The sequence below is a fragment of the Acanthopagrus latus genome, chromosome 3 (genome assembly GCF_904848185.1).
Source record: "Acanthopagrus latus isolate v.2019 chromosome 3, fAcaLat1.1, whole genome shotgun sequence".
NCBI classification, from domain to species: domain Eukaryota; kingdom Metazoa; phylum Chordata; class Actinopteri; order Spariformes; family Sparidae; genus Acanthopagrus; species Acanthopagrus latus.
In genome coordinates, this window is record NC_051041.1 from 3,630,728 (window position 1) to 3,647,595 (window position 16,868).

Consider the following 16,868-nt stretch of genomic DNA (forward strand, 5'->3'; position numbering starts at 1 on the left):
ATTGATTATCTGTGTTGGATCTATTAATATTTGTTTTATTTGTATTTTAGCCTCTTTTGACAAGATGGATTCAGGGTTAACAGGAAACAGTGAAGCTTCCTAAATTAGGAGTCAAACCAGTGTTGATGTTAAATACTGTGCTCATGAGAGGCCTGCTCCACCAACTGATCTCTGGAAACATCAGCCTAACCCAGCAAAATAAGTCCCGCCCAGAGATTTTCTGACGAATCCAGGTGGTACAGCGCCAAAAGGGGCGGTCTCACTCATTTCCCGCGTGAAATTACTGCATTTCCCTCCAAAAATGTAGATCCCTATATAAGCTGCTGATGTACTTTCACTCTGGTCCGAGCTGCGCTTCCCTGAGGACACAAACATGGTCAGTAAACTGTTATGTATAAATCTGCTTTATGTGTACAGTTACCTGCTCACTATGGACGTATTCATGTCTGTGTGGTGGGGTATAGATTAATTATTACTTACCGATCTCAGGTAATTAGCCCAGGTGATGTTCTTTCAGCAAGCTCCACATAGTAACTACCTTTATGCGTTCACGTTGTCTAAGCCGGGTTAAAATGGAGCCAGCCTCCACTCATGTAGGTGAGATTTTTGCCTCCAACATTTATGAAATAACTCTGAACACGAAGCTGAAGAGTCTTGTTTACCTGTTGTTTTGGGGCGAATTAGGCTCGAACAGAGGCCTCCAATTATACCGCGGTGGACGTTATGTTTTTGTTCGGAGCACCAAACTCCATTGTGATTTTTGTCGTTTTATCTGTGCCGTGTTTATTACATAAATAATGCACAGTTGATTAAATTTAACTCGTTTCTCAAAACGAGTTGGTAGTTTAGGTACAATCGGCATGAAACTTTCCTTAATTGTATGTATTTTTTAGAGCGCAATGAAATCTGGTTAGCTAACTGGTCAGTTGAAGTGAGTGGTTATGCTAGTAAGCTAGCTAGCTGACTTTAAAGTTGTTGGAGATACACTACAGAGTTTGGGAAACACATTAGCAGCGTCACAGTTGCCTTTATTAACTGATAAGATTATGAACAAGCTTATGAAGATGCCTCGTGGTGTTTTTACAGACAGGATTGCGTGTTAGCTTAAGTGTATGGTGTCTGTTGTAGAGTGTTAGCAGTTAGCATGACGCCATTATGTGCTGTGTAATGTTAACTTGTGTTAATACTAGCATGTTACAGCCGAATATCAGAGTACAGCACAGTTAGCTAACAGGCTTATACACACACACACACACACACACGCACACACACACACACACACACACACACAGATATGCATGTAGTCACCATGTTATACTAAAGCACTTCCTCCTCTCTCTAGGTGAACAGCTCTGACCTGTATGGTGATCAGACCTGGAGAGGAGGGACACCTGGTCCAACAAGGTCAGTGCAATGGAGGTGCCAACATTAAAGGCAGAAAGTGTGAGATTTGTCAATTGTTGTTCATTAATACTCTATGATCAGTAAATGATTGTAGAGAATAGTCGAGTCTCATTCACAGGTTGTTGAATACCGACAGTTTGGGTTGGCAGAAGCCATGACAGTGTCACTGTTGGGACACTAGTCTCTCTCCCTCTTTTTCTGTTTGTCTTTTAAAAAAAAACTAATTAAAAAGGCAAACAAGCGATGTAAAAATGATTTAAATGGGAAATAAAAGAAGAAAGTAAAAGCAGTATTTTAAATGGGTTTTAGTAAGTGCTATGTTGTTGGCAACTGGCCTTGTTTCAGTTCAGCCTGTTAAATGGGTTTGTTTACTGAGAGGAAATATAAACAGTATGTATGTTTAAAATATATAATATAAATTATATGATTATGTTTTATTTAACATGTATATCTACACTGTTCAGTCACAACATTAAAACAACTGACAAGTGAAGTGAGCATTGATCATCTTGTTTCAATCAAATGTTCTGCTGGGAAACTTTGAGTTCTGTCATTTCTGTGGATCCTCTTTGACAAACACAGCCACCCAAACACCGTTCAGACCAACTGCACCCCCTCATGGCAAAGAACTCAAGATGTCAAACTGGTCACCTCATTCTCCAGATCCCAATCCAGCTGAGCATCTGTTGGATGCGCCAGAACCAACTACCATCCATGTTGGGGCCCCCATGGATTGTTCTTGGCTCTGACTGCATCCAGTGGAAGCTCAGTTGGATTGAGATCTGGGGAATCTGGAGGTCAGGTTGACACCTTGAGCTCTTTCCCACGTTCCTCGGGTCGTTCCTGAGCAGTTTTTGCAGCGTTGCAGGCGCGTTGTCCTGCTGGGGGGGCACTGCCACCAAGGAGTGCTGCTGCCATGAGGGGGTGTACTTGGTCTGCAGCTGTGTTTGGGTGACTGCTGTCTGTCAAAGAGACGTCCACATGAATGCCAGGACTCCTGGTTTCACAGCTGAACATGGCATTGGAACAAAATCATCCATGTTATTTATTTCACCTGTCACTGGTTCTAATGATGTGGCTCTCAGTGTGTACACATGTTAAATATGAATTAGATCAAATAAGTGCCTTTAGACACTGTAACCAGACTTGTTCATATTTCCTCTCAGTAAAACTAACCTTGTTTAAAATACTTGTGCCTCCTTTGAAGCCTATGGGTTTTGAGCCAGGACTTACACATTTTAAATGGACAGCTTCATTTATGTAGCTTCAACATTAACGTTAGCCTCGGCCCATTCATCTAGCAGGCCATGAATAAGGAACGTACTCAGTTTCTGACGTGCAACTGTGCGGGGGTGAAGTTTTTGGTTTAAAAGCGGTTCTTGTGGTCTCATTGATGGTAGAGGTGCAGCAAAGGAGACATGTTAATTTCTGGTGTCTTGTGTAAGGCTAATTTGTCCATGTCCTTCTGAGTGTATAAACATTGTTGAGCAGATTGTGGTGTTAGCTTTGGCGTTCTCATTCATGGTAGAAGTGCAGCGAATTGAGAGCTACAAATCCAGCAGAGCGGAGTGGAAACATGTTGTTGCAGAGTTCTTGTGGTAGAGAGCTTTCTAGGGACAAAAGTTCAGTAATAGTAATCCAGTTGTTAGTGGTCTGCCAGGCAAACCTGGTGTTATTGTAATTTATAGGTTAACTTGGCCAGACTTCAGCTATCTTCAATGGCAAATGCCCGAGTGCTGTCCATCGGAGCTGTAAGCAGTGGTTTCCATGAATGGCAGTAGTCAGGCCTTTGATCAGTTGCTGGTATTGGTAATAGCGTATCTTACGAGCCCTTGTGCGATCCCGCCAACTTACAGGTCCCTCATGTTCAGACACCTATGGTTGGTAGAAGCGTGCACATAGTGTGCGTGTTTAGCTTGGGCCTCGGCCTGGCTAGGGACATGCTCAGGGCCACGGTAGAAGCTAGCCTGACGCCACTAAAGCAGCTTGGATCTCTGCCCTCAACTGTCCATGACGATTCCCCTCGCGAGTTCAGTGTGTATGGGCGCGATGCCTTTGCTTGAAGATAATGTTGAACCTCTGTGATAAAACAAATTTAAAAAAAAAAACAATTGCAGGAATTCATTTTCTCTGCAAGTGTGTGCAACAGCATCCTGCTTGATAACACCAAGCAGAGATCATTACAAAGCTGTTACAGGGCCCTCGGACTCAACGCCCAGCAGGCCACTAATAACGATCCAATTGTGCTGTAGTGACGTTTTTTTGTTTGGAAGCAGCTGTTGTGGTCACGTTCATGGTAGAAGTGTAGTGAACTGATAGCTACAAACAGCTTGAGTGATTGGTAGTTTATCTTTGTCCTTCTAATTGTACTGAAGGTTTGTTTTCAGTTCAGGTACGTCTCCACTCGTTCGTGCAAATGTGCTTTCAGAGAGTGCTCGATCAGCTTTATGAGGCCTTGGAAGTTGTTTTGCTGGAGAAACATTGTGGTATAAAGCTTTTCAGGCTAACAGTGTTAGCTAAACAATGTTGAGCACAGTAAGCTGTGACAAGCAGTTCACCACCGTAGAGTTCTAGGCACAGAAGTGTAGTAACACAGCAGTCCAGTTGTTAGTGATCTGCCAGGCAAACTTGGTTATCAGGCTTGTGTGAACCGACCAACCAGAGCAGACTTAGGCCCCACCTCAAAACCCACAGGATTCAAGGAGTGTTTTTACAGCTACTGGATAAACACAAAAATACATAAATATGAAATATATCTTGAGATAAAATGTATATGAAAAAACAAGTTAAAGTTAAAGACTCGACTCTTCATGAGTCCTGTTAATTAGCCCACAAAGTTTGTTATTTGACGACCTGAGAATGAGACTCAAAAATCAGCTGTCTTTCTATAGAATCGCTTTATAAGCATACCGACATCACGCAATTAATCGATTGATTAATGATTGTCCTCCATAATGCAGGACACTGGCTTGTCTCACATTTCCTCCCTAAGGTCTCAACTTTCTGCTTTTAATGCTGGGTAACTTAATCTATAATAATACAATATTTTTGAGCAGCAATTATTTAGTATTGATAATATGAATCTGTAAAGTAACTAGTAACTAAAGTTGAAAGTATGAATAATATAGTTAAAACTCAATTTATGCAAAATATGAAAAGGATTTAACATGTATATATTCACTGTTCAGCTGGATCATTTAAACAACTGACAAGTGAAGTGAGCATTGATCATCTTGTTACAATCAAATGTTCTGCTGGGAAACTTTGAGTTCTGTCATTTCTGTGGAGCCTCTTTGACAAACACAGCCACCCAAACACCGTTCAGACCAACTGCACCCCCTCATGGCAAAGAACCCAAGGCTTCAAAATGGCTTCCTCATTGTCCAGATCCCAATCCAGCTGAACATCTGCTGGATGCATCAGAACCAACTACCATCCATGTTGGGGCCCCCATGGATTGTTCTTGGCTCTGACTGCATCCAGTGGAAGCTCAGTTGGATTGAGATCTGGGGAATCTGGAGGTCAGGTTGACACCTTGAGCTCTTTCCCACGTTCCTCGGGTCGTTCCTGAGCAGTTTTTGCAGCGTTGCAGGCGCGTTGTCCTGCTGGGGGCGCACTGCCACCAAGGAGTGCTGCTGCCATGAGGGGGTGTACTTGGTCTGCAGCTGTGTTTGGGTGACTGCTGTCTGTCAAAGAGACGTCCACATGAATGCCAGGACTCCTGGTTTCACAGCCGAACATGGCATTGGAACAAAATCATCCATGTTATTTATTTCACCTGTCACTGGTTCTAATGATGTGGCTCTCAGTGTGTACACATGATAAATGCTTTTTACAGATACACTCAAAACCTCCACAAATAAACACAACATTTCCACAAATATACTCAAAATCTCCCAAAAAAGACTAAAAATCTTCACAATTGCACACAAAAACTTCACAAGTTAACATCCATAAATATACACAAATCTCCACAAACAAAAACTTGCACAAATTCACTAAAAAATTCCACAAATACACTCAAAACTTGCACAAATTCACTAAATAATTCCACAAATACACTCAAAACTTCCACAAATTCACTAAAACTTCCACAAATACACTCAAAACTTCCACAAATTCACTAAAAAATTCCACAAATACACTCAAAACTTGCACAAATTCACTAAATAATTCCACAAATACACTCAAAACTTCCACAAATTCACTAAAACTTCCACAAATACACTCAAAACTTCCACAAATTCACTAAAAAATTCCACAAATACACTCAAAACTTCCACAAATTCACACAAAACCTGCACAAAGAGACGTGAAACTACCACTGCTCTGCTTTCTCATCGTGCAGGTGATGGACGGTTGAAAGGACGAATCACCAAGACGAACAAGACGAGCTGAACGGTGGAGACGAGCCACCACAGGAGCCTTCGTTTCTCCAGGACGAGAGCAGCCAGAAGCTCAAAGTGTGGGCAGAGGAACAGGCTGCTGAGGACGAGCTGGACCACAGTTTCCTGAACTGAATCCTGATTTCATGTAAGTTAGCATTAAATGAGCAGTTAGAATAACCTGTGTTAATGCTGCTACTGTGCATCAGAAAACTTGAAGATATTTAAATTAAAATTCAAATTAAACTGAGTCCAAAAAATGAAAAAAGGCACAAGTTTTCAGTATTTCAGAGGCAGTACATGTTGTTTGAACTTTAAAGGGATTTTTGTGCATAATCTATAAATACATATATGCAAGTTATGATGTAAATATCAATATCTACTCTTTAATGACTTGCACTACTACAAGACAGCTGACACTATTTTGTGTATGTTTTTTATGGAGTTGGCCACTGATATTTTTACTATATATATATATATATATACACACACACCTACTTTCTTGGAACCTGCTACTGTACAGTACTGTCCTGTACTATTCACCACCATTTATTCTTAATTTGTTCAGTTTTGGTTGTCGTAATGTTAAAATATTTTTACTTTAATATTTACTGTGTTTGTGTGACACTAATAATGATAAATCTTTGTACATCTTTCTACTCCATAACTTTCTTTCTTTATAACAAAGACAAATCCTTTGGCACACCCTCTCTTCTTCCGGCCCCTGCTGTTGAGACAAGGAAACCCCTTTAGAAAAATAACTCTACCTTTCAGCCAATCAGAACCTGGGCAGCAGTGACAACAACCAATCGCGAGCGTGAATGGCAGTGGTGTAAAACTTTGGCTCCTCCCCCCCCCAGAAGTCCACAATCTCCCCTGCCAGTCAGTGTGTCAGTCTGTCTGTTATCAGTCAGTAGGTCAACGCTGCGGCTTCATCTTCTCCACACTTTAACTACCGACTACCTTCCATCATGAGGGAAATCGTGCACATCCAGGCCGGTCAGTGCGGGAACCAGATTGGTGCAAAGGTAAGAAGAAGAAGTACTGACAACAAATTAACCACTTTATTCAAGTTTTATGTTAGTTTATGTCTTTAAACTTGTCAGAGCCCTTTTCTTCTGTAGTGTGTCCTGGCAGTTTCTTAGTTTTTGTATCTCACACACACACACACATTTGAATATTTGTTGTACATGATTAATCATGCATTACTCATGCAGCCCTGTGTCTGCAGTCCAGCCATCTGGTTCAGTTTACCATTTACTCTGCTCATCTTCCCCCAGTTTGTGACTACATCTTAAATTTGATTACTTGTCTACATTTTTTTGAGTGTTAAACAAAATAAACTGTTCTTAGTATAGTTCACTATAATCTTCATGGAAGAAGAGAGACTCATAGATTAATTCTGTGTATAAAGAGTTTTTTTTCTTGCCGTAATATCATTATAGAAAGGAAAATGTATTCAGGTTGTACTTATATAATGCAATACTCGACAAATGTACCAGTAAAATCTATGTAGTCACATTGAACCACAGTATGGCTGCAGCTGTTACTGTTATCATTGAATCTGCAGATTACTGTCACGATAAATGTAATCTATAAAATGTGAAAAAATGCTCTGCTTCAGTTTACTTCCTTTTTTCTCAAACCACAAACCAAAGATTTGTCTTTCACTGACATGAATGACAAGGAAAAGCAGCAAATCCTCACATTTAAGAAACTGGATCCAGCCAAAGTTTAACTTTTTCTCCTTAAAAATGACTGAAACTAATATCGATTATCCAAATAGTTGCTAATTCATTTTTTTTAGATTGACTATTTGATGAATGAATCAATTGTTGCAACTCAAACTCAGTCAAAGTAGAAATGAGGCAGAAATGTAACCTGATGCTGTTTATACACTCAGACAATAAATCACTGGGATGTGATGGGTCATAAAAGTACCACAGAGTACTGTAAGGTTGAATAAATACACTAGCAGCCCAACAAGCAATATGTTAGTGTGACACTGTCATAAAAGATTAAACAAACCTGATAAAACCACTTGAACTAATACACAAGAACAGCTTGTAGGATTACTGCAGTGATTCTATATTTCAGGGATAAATGAACTGTAATCTTCACTCAGGGTTTTCGCATATGATTACAGTAACAATCACACATTTGGAGCTGTTGGCAAAACAGCGGCTCAAGTCATTGATCCATGATAAATGAAGCTGGCCAGACTGCAGCAGACGCTCGGGGCCAGCTGCTGTCTTGGCCGCCTGGTGAGCCGGACTCTTTGTCACGGAGAAAAAAAAAAGAGAGAGGAAACAAACGAGAGGAGGGTGAAAAGAAAGGAGAAGTTTGCTGAGGCAGAGGAGAGGAACGCAGCAGGAGGGGCTGGAGGGGGGAATAGACAACAAGTGTCTCAGTGTCTGTCTGCTCTGAAAGCACAGATGAGGTCATTTAAATCGCTGCTTTTCCAGTCAGTGTATCACATGCACACGCCCCGAGCCCCCAAATCCACCAGTGACCCTGAAAACCTTGTTTACTCGTGGACAGGGTCCAGAGTGGGGCTGTGCAGTCTGACCAAGCCCTCAAATCCTGGTTTAGGTCATTTACTATTGAATGACTGAAACATTTCATTACAAAGCAAATTTTATTTAAAATGAATAGTTTATATGACATCACCACATCGAAGGTCCCATTTATTATTAGGTCTTATTATATACTCGTTGAATTAAATGTATGATTGAGCTCTTTTCAAATGTAGTTCCGAAGTTAATACATAAAACAATAAAAAAACATTTGTAATCTGTGGCATGAATTTAAAAAGTATGGTTTTCTTATCCATGCGATAGAAGCAGCCCCTCTGTGAGGTTCGAGCTTCTGGTTTTGTATTGGCCAGTCAGACTCTTTCTCCTTTTGTCCTGCAACATCCAAATGATGAAAATATTGATGTATAGAGTGAATAGTGACAACGGAATAAACAACATACATCTTATATCATCTCTTATAATCTCAGGCATACTGTTCAAGTAAGTTAAGGTACTGACATTGTAAAAATAATGTGAGGATGTTGTTAAACATTATTTTACAAAACACTCTGTCGACTGTGTTATGTGTCATCTTTGTGTAGTAATGATAATAATACCAATAATATGATAATAAACTTTTATACAGCACTTTTTGAAACAGGATCACAAAGTGCTTCATGAAAGAAAAGAAAACCAGACAGATCTAAGAAGAATAAAATGAGTAAGCTCAGATCTGTCATCTCTCTACTTGTACTTCATTTACACACTATAAAAGCACTTTTAACACAGATCGCTCTCCGGTCGCAGAAACACTCAGAAAGTGTTGTGATTTGAGGAATCGGACTCTTGCAGACGAGCTCTGGGGCTCTTGGCAGGACAACAAGAGGCGTGGCAGCAACATATGGGCTGACTCAGGCTGCACTTCTCAATGGCCCTGATCAGTGAAGACAGAGTGTATTTACAGAGGACTTAGCGAGGCTGAGGTCATCCTCATTTCACAATGGATTAACTTTGCCTGAACTCACTCATTTACCCAAATCTAGCTCCGACCAGAATCTGCTCCGATTTCTGTTCTTTTTCTGGATCCAGTGAAATATGAGATGGACTCAGCCTCAGTCGTCCAGTTTGTGTGTTTGACGTTGTGACGCTGTGTTATTTATAAATCCACCATCGATCTGTGTGTATATTCAGCTGGGATGTGTTAGATTAGTTCTGTTAATAACGTAATTAGTCAGTATTCTTGTTGCTTTGAGCCTCGCCCAGTAAAATGTTGGTGGTCAAGTTATTTTTTTTCCCAAACTGCTTGACTAAAAACTTATTTCCATGGTGATCACAGGGGGGAGGGACAGACAAAAATGACGATGTGACAAGACTGAGGAAGAAAGAAATCCCCCCCTCACACACACAGACACACACACACACACACACACACAGACACACACAGACGTGCCATCCTCCCTCTGCTTATCTCTCCCCCTTTCACAGTCCACGGTAAAGATTAGGGTCAGCTGACTGAGCTGGTGTGACAGTCTGTGCTGGTGTCTTAACTGAATTTGGCGTTAATGTCTCAGCCTGCAGAAACCAGGCCGGCTGAATCCTCTGAGAAAGCTCTGCCCTCAACAGGGACTTTTACTACTTGATGAGTTGTAGAAAACGTGCAATGAGCAGAGCTGTTTTTTTTCTTTCATGCGTGATTCCATAAACTAGCCAGAAAAATCCAGGTGGGGATTAGTGGTGGCTTCTGGAGCTCGCTGATTAATCATATTTTCATCATCATTCCAACATGGACATCCACAATAAGCACGTTGCCAGATACTGCCAGTCAGCATCTGAGCACCTGAGCTATCAGAACAGCCCTGGATCATACAGGCATGATAGATCTGGATCCCAGACCCAAAGATGGCAGCAATTCAGGCCAGTGGGAACAGGCTCGTCTAGCAAATATGCCACAAGTTGCTTACTTCAGGGTTTACTTTGTGTGTATGCAGATTAACAGATCCACAGGGCTGCTGAATATGTGCAGTTTTTCCTGTTGGCTGTCATGACATTACAGCTTTTCTTGGCTCCGAGGAAGTTTTTACCAACATAAAACCTTCAGTTTAACCAGGTTAATTTGTGTCAGTTCAGCAGGGAAGAAAGATTCTTGTTGGTAGCTTCAGTTCACTCTTCTTTGATTCTCTTCGGATACCTTTTTGCATTCTGCCCCCAGGACTTCCTCCTTTCGTTGTTGTGTCCTGGTCTCAGACCTTTACACTCTCTTTGAGGGTTAGGGTTAGACCATAAGAGTTGTCCCTGAGCTGTTTTTTTCACATGCCTCCTTCCACTTGTGGCTGTGATCAGGATCAAAGCTGCAGTCCCTTCTGGTTTTTACGCCTCTAGGTTGGAAAGAACAAGCTGGATCTGTCACAGGACTTTCCATGCTTTTATATTTACACACACATGATTCAGCGTGTGTGTGTCCATGAAATGCAGCCCGAACGATCAGAGGCAGTTCACAACACGGTGACTGTTGCCTGCAGAAAACTTTCTTTTAACCAGATTAAGAGAAAGAAACAGTGTTTTTACAGAACACGTTGCTGTTTTTCAGAGATCTTGTGACTGTTAAAGGTAGCAGCGTGTTCTCAGGGAGCTCAGAGGACAGAGGAGGGATTGTAGCTCCTCTCTGCTCTGAGTAAATTAATTTTACAGTTATGGCCTCAACCAGCGCACAATGACACCTCTCTGTAACACGGTGGGTCGTAAACCTTTTCACGTCAAGGACCCCTGAACTGAGACAAGTAACACCACGGAGCACCGTCTGATAAGGATTAGTTAATCTTTAAGATGTTTTATTGCATAAACTGTGTGAAACCAAGGACCAAAATAGTCACATAAAGTGATTTTGTGACTTTGTGAATAGAATTAAAATGAAGATAAGTTATTCGTGAAGCCCTGATCACAGTCTGAGAGCCACTGCTCTAAAGCATGTCTCCAGAACTGGGACTGAATAACAGAATTTTACCAGAACTAAAGCTGCAAATGGATGTTTTTGGGTTTCAAGCCAAGTGGAAATGTTTTATTTTCAAGACTCTACAGATGCTTTTGATCAGTTATATCTTAACCAAATGTAGGTAATGCAAAAGATTAGATGTCAAGCTCATTTGCATGTATTTATAAGCTCATTTATTATTTTTTGTTTGTGTGTTTAGTTCTGGGAGGTGATCAGCGATGAGCACGGCATCGACCCAACAGGAACCTACCACGGAGACAGCGACCTGCAGCTGGACCGGATCAGTGTGTATTACAACGAGGCCACAGGTAAGAACATCCTGAGATGTACTGAGGTCTGTGTTTGTTAAAACCAGATGAGACGTCCCCCGTGTGGAGAGACCGGCTCACTGCAGCTGCAGGGAATCAGTCACAGATAAAAATCCAGCCAGGAGACACTGATAGATTTAAATTATTAAACCTACATGTGCACATCACCTGCTGTATGTTTTCAGCTGTTCACATGAGGAGATTCAGCAGATCCTCTACCTAAAAATCCCCTACCTGAAAAGGACAGCTGTTTCCAGTAGTTGTGTTTGGCTCCATCTTGTGGCCACATGAGGTACAACATCTGTACACCTGCTGTGACTGACTGCACAGTGAGCTGTTCTCTACTAAACTGAGGGACATGCAGTTAATTTAATTACCTGTCAGTCAATTTGACTTTCACAACATCTGGAGACTCATGCAGGTGCAGTGGCTGGGAGCTCTTTAAAATCCTGCTTCATTTGTCTGATTAAATTGACTTTTAATTTAAGATTTTTTTCCTTTTTCTGGCAGAAAATGGCTTCTGTAATAATATCGTTGCTCATAAATAATTTGTCGAATATTGACCATGCAACCCTCATTGTATTGGTACATGGACAGAATCCTGCCGCAGTTTTCATTATAACATTTTTCTGGTTTGCAGTTGTAATGCCTCACTTGGTTTACAAATACATCACACACTGATCTGACATGTTGTTTGGTCCCTGTGTGAAGGTGGGAAGTATGTGCCCAGAGCCATCCTCGTGGACCTGGAGCCAGGCACCATGGACTCAGTCCGCTCCGGACCCTTCGGACAGATCTTCAGACCTGACAACTTTGTCTTCGGTAAGAACGGACTCGACTGGAGACGAAGTCTGAAATGTGGCCTGTCAGAAGTCAGAGCCTGATACAGAACATTAGTCAAATTTAACATCTTTACAGAGGATACTTGAAAGCCAACAGCAAACAAGACTTTGGTCTTTGGGAAAGAAAAGATTCTAGCTTCATTTTTTCCCCCTTCAGGTCAGAGTGGAGCAGGAAACAACTGGGCCAAAGGTCACTACACAGAGGGGGCAGAGCTGGTGGACTCGGTCCTGGACGTGGTGAGGAAGGAGGCCGAGAGCTGTGAGTGTCTGCAGGGTTTCCAGCTCACACACTCTCTGGGAGGAGGCACCGGCTCTGGCATGGGCACCCTGCTCATCAGCAAGATCAGGGAGGAGTACCCTGACCGCATCATGAACACCTTCAGTGTGGTGCCGTCTCCCAAGGTAACACATCAATTGTCCCGTACTGAACTGTCAAATAAAGTAATTTGTTCTTCTGATAATGCATATAAACTGTAACCTACGTCTGTTTGTCTCTGTCGTCAGGTGTCAGACACAGTGGTTGAGCCGTACAACGCCACGCTGTCGGTCCACCAGCTGGTAGAAAACACAGATGAGACCTACTGCATCGACAACGAAGCCCTTTATGACATTTGCTTCCGCACTCTCAAACTCACAACTCCCACGTACGGCGACCTCAACCACCTGGTCTCAGCCACCATGAGCGGCGTGACCACTTGCCTGCGTTTCCCCGGCCAGCTCAACGCCGATCTGAGGAAACTGGCGGTCAACATGGTTCCCTTCCCTCGTCTCCACTTCTTCATGCCCGGCTTTGCCCCTCTGACCAGCAGGGGGAGCCAGCAGTACCGCGCCCTGACGGTGCCTGAGCTCACCCAACAGGTGTTCGATGCCAAAAACATGATGGCAGCTTGTGACCCTCGCCACGGACGCTACCTGACGGTGGCCGCCGTGTTCCGTGGCCGCATGTCCATGAAGGAGGTGGATGAGCAGATGCTGAATGTCCAAAACAAGAACAGCAGCTACTTTGTGGAGTGGATCCCAAACAACGTCAAGACGGCCGTGTGCGACATCCCGCCGCGAGGCCTCAAGATGGCCGTGACCTTCATCGGCAACAGCACGGCCATCCAGGAGCTGTTCAAACGCATCTCCGAGCAGTTCACCGCCATGTTCCGCCGCAAGGCCTTCCTCCACTGGTACACCGGAGAGGGCATGGATGAGATGGAGTTCACCGAGGCGGAGAGCAACATGAACGACCTGGTGTCCGAGTACCAGCAGTACCAGGACGCCACGGCCGAGGAGGAGGGAGAGTTTGAGGAGGAAGTGGAGGAGGATGCCTAGGAAAAAGAAAAGTCACAAAAAGTGATGCAACATGTTCTGAAGAGAGAAAAGAAATTAAAATTGAAAAGAAAAGAAAAAAAAAGAGAAAACAGTGAAAAGAAAAATATTGTGATCATGATGAGGAACGCTGGTTAGAAGCATGTGGGTCAAATGGTTAATGGACGGATGGAAACAATGAGAAGGAAGTTTGAACGTAGGCAGAGAAACAAGATGTGACCAAAATTCATGTGCCATAGTTTACAGTTTATTGTGACGCCATGTAGGCCGAAGACGAGCCTCTCAAAATCTTTCTTACCACTTCCACCTTCAGCTCAGGTTACTAGTTGTAACGTTTTATTTCTTGTAAATTAACCTCTTAAGAGTTTGTCCTCTGAATATTACCCCTCCCTCCAATTGTTACTCTTGATATGCTGTCGTACGAGACCTCCTGCATGTGAAAAAGAATTTGGAAAATATCCTTGGTGCTTTTTTCACAGAGTGAGCGTTCAGAGAAGTCCCGCTGTGGATGTTTTAGATTCCCAAACGTTAAAGACAAGAGTTAAGAGAAAGAACGTCAAAGTGTTAGAAACCGTATAACTGTGAGCTGCTTCAGAAATATGACATCATGCCATCATCAGTGTTAATTGTTTTTTTTATCAGTGTTCACTTCTTCAAGTTTCAGAGATAAAACTCAGTGCTGTCACTCACCATCGCTGTCAAACACAAGCAGAGTTACACTTGTCTCACTCAGTTAATCAGGTCGATAATCCGACCATTGTTTTCTCACTCTAATTGTAAATATTAATGAAAAAAGCTCAAAATTAAAGAAGAGAGACATGTTCTTTTGCACAATAACTTAATTCATTTTTTGATAAAGTATATACATAATAAGAAACCTAAATGATAAGGGCAGAAACAATTTAATAACAATTCAAACAGACAAAACATTTAAGGATTAGAAGTAATATACAACAGAAAATACAGAAATATGATATCAATACACAAAATCAAAAAAAGAGAGTATTGTGTCAGATCCTCATTTCCTGCTCAGGTTTTAAATTAAAGACAACATTTATTATTTTTAAATCCTGTTTTCAAATGAAGGTGAACAGTTATTGTTTCGACACAGTTCAACCTCTTCAGCGTCTCTCTCTCTGTTGTGGAAGCAGCTGTCATCAATTTAACCTGCAGCTAGAAGAAAAATCTTTTAACTGTCTCTTAGTTTGAGTTTGAATTTTCTCGGATTATCCTCAAAATAGAACAAAGTGGAGACAACTGTAACTCCACATCCAGGATCAGCCTGATCGCTTTAATTTCATTCCACTGCTCTTTTACTGGTTTACTTTCGTTTTCAATCAGAATTAAAACTGTTTGAATTACTGACAAGCAGACAGACTCCAGTCAGATACGTGTTACAGCCTTAATGCAGCAGCAGCAGCAGCAGGATTTATCTCAGACGCCAGCCAACGTCATGAGGACCATCACACGCTGCAGCTGCCAGCAGCCCACTGTAGTTCATGGATAGCATGTTAACTTTCAGCTGATCTATTTTCCAATCCTTCGTTGTGGGTACGAGATCTGTCGAACTCTGTTAAAGAAAGTTCAGAGCTCAGTGTGTGTCGAAGCATCTTCGCTGTTGTTGGATTAGAAGCTTGTATCTGCTGTAATAAATCTAAAGTCAGTTACAAAACATTTTGTCTCCGTGTCCTCCAGAATAATCTTCACACTGGTGGCTCTGTGTGACGTTTTTTGTCAGATCTCATTCGCATTAATTTGTTGGCATGTTTTGTAAATGTGAAGGTGCAGATAAATGTTTTTCAGTGTGTGAATCACAGCACACTCAACAAAAAAAGGTCATAACCTCAAGAAGTGCAGATGTTTAAATAAAGACCGCATGACAAATTAATCTACATAAAAGGTTTTTACACTATGTGTTCAAAAGCACAAGTCTGCACACCCATTCTTTATTTTTCAAAAACTTTTTATAGTAAAATAAACATTAGTTTTAGGCACAACCAGGCGACCAATCAGAATCTTTAGTTGCTCTTGACAGATGTTGGGCTGCATGTAAATGTGCTTTAGTTAGAAAATACAACTAGTGAAGGATGAACTGACGGAGTGAGATGTATTTCAGAGTATTAAAATCAGAAATCATGTTTTACTTTCTTTCTTTTTCTTCTTTACTTGATCTCATCACAGCTGCACCTTCAGCTCACTCCTGGTGTCCAGAAATGTTCATTCAGCAGCTCAAACGTCTGATTTTTGTTTCTGTTTTAACATCTTAATTATTGAGACTTTTTGAAACACATTTAAAAACATTAAAAAAAGTGTGTTTTTAATTCTGAAAGTAAAACCACCAATTTGCAGCTTTACATTTCGTTCTTTAAAATCTTTTGTCCTGTGAAGAAGTTTCACATTCTGTTAAATGTTTAAAATGCTTCAGTATTCATTCACTTTACTGTCAGTAGATTCTTTAATTCCTCTGGAAGAGTTTGACTTGAGACCCCAGTGACTGTGACACGTGTGTGAGAAATAAAAAGACATTTGTGGGAAACAATAAACTTGTTGTGTTTGTCCTTATTGATGAAAATATTTAACTATATTTTATCCATTTTGTTCGATTACAGTATTTCTACACAACGAACAATGGAGACATGGTGAAAAATATTGATGAGAAGTTCTAATAAACATGATTAGACAGTGATTAAAACCAAAGGACAGCAGCAGCAGCCCAGCTGGGACACATTCAGGACCTCGGACAGAGGCAGAGTTTGTTAAAGGGTAACGCCAACAATTTTACACATTAAAATGTGTTTACAGGTCATCAGGAGCTCTGCTGCATGTGTGAAAAGAAAAAAATACTATAACATCTTGTGTGGCTCCAGATGAAGCTGCATGTAATCTGATGAACTGCTTCCAGTGATGTCACTCCGTGTCTTAGTTGCATTGTGGGTAATGTAGTTAAAACAAAACTTTGCACTGCTCTTACACTGTTGGACTCATGAGGACGGTTTATGAACAAATGATCAAAATCAGTACAGCAGAATCAGAGACCTCACTCTTTTTGAATTCCACAAATTCTTCAAAACCTGGTGCCTACGTTACCCACAATGCAACTCACCCACAGA

At 41.5% G+C, this 16,868-nt stretch overlaps 1 protein-coding gene across 3 annotated transcripts; it reads left to right on the forward strand.

Moving 5' to 3' along the window:
* Positions 1-313: 313 nt before the first annotated feature.
* LOC119016842 (tubulin beta chain-like) lies at positions 314-16,094 on the forward strand. Of its 3 annotated transcripts, none has more exons than XM_037093155.1 (8): positions 314-376; positions 1,343-1,404; positions 5,753-5,937; positions 6,478-6,817; positions 11,494-11,602; positions 12,314-12,424; positions 12,602-12,846; positions 12,949-16,094. In XM_037093155.1, exons 4-8 carry the CDS (start codon positions 6,761-6,763, stop codon positions 13,759-13,761), a joined length of 1,335 nt encoding a protein of 444 aa, XP_036949050.1. In that variant the 5' UTR covers positions 314-376; positions 1,343-1,404; positions 5,753-5,937; positions 6,478-6,760; the 3' UTR covers positions 13,762-16,094. The 3 variants fall into 3 exon arrangements, with proteins under 3 accessions (XP_036949050.1, XP_036949049.1, XP_036949052.1); XM_037093154.1 differs by having other exon boundaries at positions 6,564-6,817; XM_037093157.1 differs by having other exon boundaries at positions 6,700-6,817.
* Positions 16,095-16,868: the final 774 nt, after the last annotated feature.